At 32.8% G+C, this 2,989-nt stretch overlaps 1 protein-coding gene across 5 annotated transcripts in view; it reads right to left on the bottom strand.

Annotated features, from left to right (window-relative positions):
- The window catches only part of LOC106883441 (centrosomal protein of 112 kDa), a 237,973-nt gene that overhangs the window by 184,382 nt on the left and 50,602 nt on the right, over positions 1-2,989 (bottom strand). For all 5 annotated transcript variants that reach the window (XM_089346986.1, XM_089346987.1, XM_089346988.1 and 2 more), the window contains one exon: positions 1,655-1,742. In XM_089346986.1, coding sequence (XP_089203112.1) covers positions 1,655-1,742 — 88 coding nt within the window. The remainder of the gene's footprint in view (positions 1-1,654; positions 1,743-2,989) is intronic.

Here is a 2,989-nt window from a genome sequence, read left to right as displayed (position 1 = left end):
ATATATATATATATATAGAGAGAGAGAGAGAGAGAGAGAGAGAGAGAGAGACAGAGAGAGAGAGACAGAGAGAGAGAGAGGCGCAGTTGTGATTACATGGTAGAAAAGTTTGCTTCCCAACTACATGGTTCCAGGTTAAGTCCCATTATGTGGCACCTTGGGCAAGTGCCTTCTACTATATCTTCAGGCTGGCCAAAGCCTTGAGAGTGGATTTGGTAGATGGAAACTGAAAGAAGCCTGTCATATATATATATATATATATATATATATATATATATATATGACAGGCTTCTTTCAGTTTATATATATATATATATATATATATATCTGTGTGCGTGTGTGTGAGAGAGAGAGAGAGAGTTTGTGTAAGTGTTTGTCTTTCACCACCACTTGACAAGCAGTGTTGCTGTGTTTATGTCCCTGTAATCTAGCAGTTTGAAAACAAGAAACCAAAAGAACAAGTACTAGGCTTAAAAAAAAAATACTGAGGTTGATTCATTAAAACTTCTTCAAGACCATGCCCAAGCATGGCTGCAGTCTAATGACTGAAACAAGTAAAAGATAAAAGATGCAGATGTGTGTGTGTGTGTGTGTGTGTGTGTGTGTGTGTGCGCGCGTGTTTGTGTGTGTAAGTGTCTTCGTGCCTGTATCTGTCACTCCAACACTACTTGACAACCAGTGTTAGTTTGTTTAAGTCCCCATAACTTAGTGATTTTGCAAGAGAGACTAATAGAATAAGTATGAGACTTAAAAACAAAAATAAATAAATAAATATGGGTATGCAAGTGATTTGTTGACTAAAACCATTCAATGTGGTGGCCCAGAATGGTTGTAGTCCAATGAGTGAAACATGTAAAAGTTAAGAGATAACAAAGTGAAGTGCAATATTAGAGAACAATAGCAAAAAGTTGTGTTGTAAGTGGAAAGAAGTGGAGAGCTTTAGCAGTTTTGATATTTAAGTGTTGTAACTTATTTCAATAAATGTAGTAATACATAATACATTGGTAAAACAATAATTTTGGTTTCAAATTTTAGTGCAAAGCCAGCAATTTTGGTCGGTGGGGTGTAAGTTGATTACATCAACCACCAGTGTTCAACTGGTATTATTTTATCAACTGGTACTTAATTTATTGACTCCAAAAGGATGAAAGTGGAGGTGCAATGGCCCAGTGGTTAAGGCAGCGGACTAGTGGTCAGAGGATCGCAGTTTCATAGAAACCGGGAAACCGGGCCCATGAGCCTGGCTAGGCTTTAAAAGGGCGGAAAAAAAAAGGATGAAAGGCAAAGTTGACTTTGGCAGAATTTGAGCTCAGAACGTAAAGATGGATGAAATACCACTAAGCATTTTGTAAGGCATGCCAACAATTCTACCGGCTCTCCATGTTAGCCATTTCTAATATTGATTTCAAATTTTGGCACAAGGCCAGGAACTTCAAGGGTGGGTGCTGGTTGATTACACCGACCCCAGTACTCAACTGGTATCTGTTTTATCGAGCCTGAAAGGATGAAAGCAAAGTCGACTTGAGCAGAATTTGAACTCAGAATGTGAAGACAGACAAAATGCTGCTAAGCATTTAGCCCAGCATGTTAACGATTCCATCAGCTTGCTGCCTTAGAAGTACAACAGTAATATTACAATTAAATATAAACTCACCGGTTTCAAATTTCCACGGTTTTTATCTAGAGAACAATCAGAAAACGCTATCATATGCTCGTTAAAGTGAGATGACCAGGGCTGGTGTCTGAAAAAATAAACAAACAAAATCAACATTATATTGATTTCAAATTTTTCCACAAGGGGCAGGGGCAAGTCAAATACATCAACCCAGAGTTCAACTGGTACTTATTTTATTGACTCTGAACAGATGACTTCGGTGGGATCCGAACTCAATATAAAGCATTTTGCCTAGCTTGCTAATGATTCTACCAGTTTGCCACATTACAAAACAACATTATATTGATGTCAAATCTATTTTTAGAAATGATGATATTTGAGAGTGTTTTGTGTTTGGGTTGTAGGGATAAGATTTTTAAACCCCAGTAGGTGTTTGGCTGTTCTTAGAAATGATGCCAAATCTATTTTTAGAAATGATGATATTTGAGAGATTTTTTGTGTTTTAGTTATAGGGATAAGATTTTTAAACCCCAAGTAAGATAAATTTAATCATTGTTTGTTAAGAGTGGGTTTGAATTTCTTAATAAAGTCCTTTTCTTTGCATTTTCTCTCAATTTCATTCCGGTTGTAAAGTTTATGGAATGGAAATATAATAAAAGTTTGATGACCACATGTTGCCAGATGGTTACTCAGTGGTATTTGACATCAATTCTAAAAATAACCAAACACCTACTGCTGCTGTCCAAAGGAATTGGTATAAAAGACAGAAAACCAGCCAGCCTATTACAGTCTGTTAAAGTCTGTCATACCGGCCATGATGAAATACTACAAAGTATAGAAAATATGAAATACCACAAGGCATAGAAAATATTCGCCTTTATATATTTATATATTTAATCCTTTATATTGAACACTCAATATTTCATCTATTCAATAAGACATATTCTATATATTCAATAAGACATTCAATACTTTATTTCATAGTACCATCCATTTTTATTTTATATTATATATTGTATGTTATATTATATATTGTATATTCCATATCCCACATTGGTTTTGCAGGAATATAAATAAAACATAAAAAAACAGACAGTGTTGGAACTCTTTTAAACAAAATAATATATTCCTCTACACACAATCATACAAAAAAACCCCTTTTTTTGTATTTATTTTTACTCACATATATATATATATATATATATATATATATATATATATATATATATATATATATATGTATATATATATAAAATATATAAATATAAAATATATAAATATAAATATATATATATATATAAACATATATATAAATATATATATATAAAATATATAAATATATATATATATATAAACATATATATAAATATAAAT

The sequence above is a fragment of the Octopus bimaculoides genome, chromosome 2, assembly GCF_046866305.1.
Source record: "Octopus bimaculoides isolate indiv1 chromosome 2, ASM4686630v1, whole genome shotgun sequence".
Taxonomy (NCBI): domain Eukaryota; kingdom Metazoa; phylum Mollusca; class Cephalopoda; order Octopoda; family Octopodidae; genus Octopus; species Octopus bimaculoides.
The sequence above is the reverse complement of the archived record's forward strand: the minus strand, read 5'-3'. Positions and strand labels throughout refer to the sequence as shown.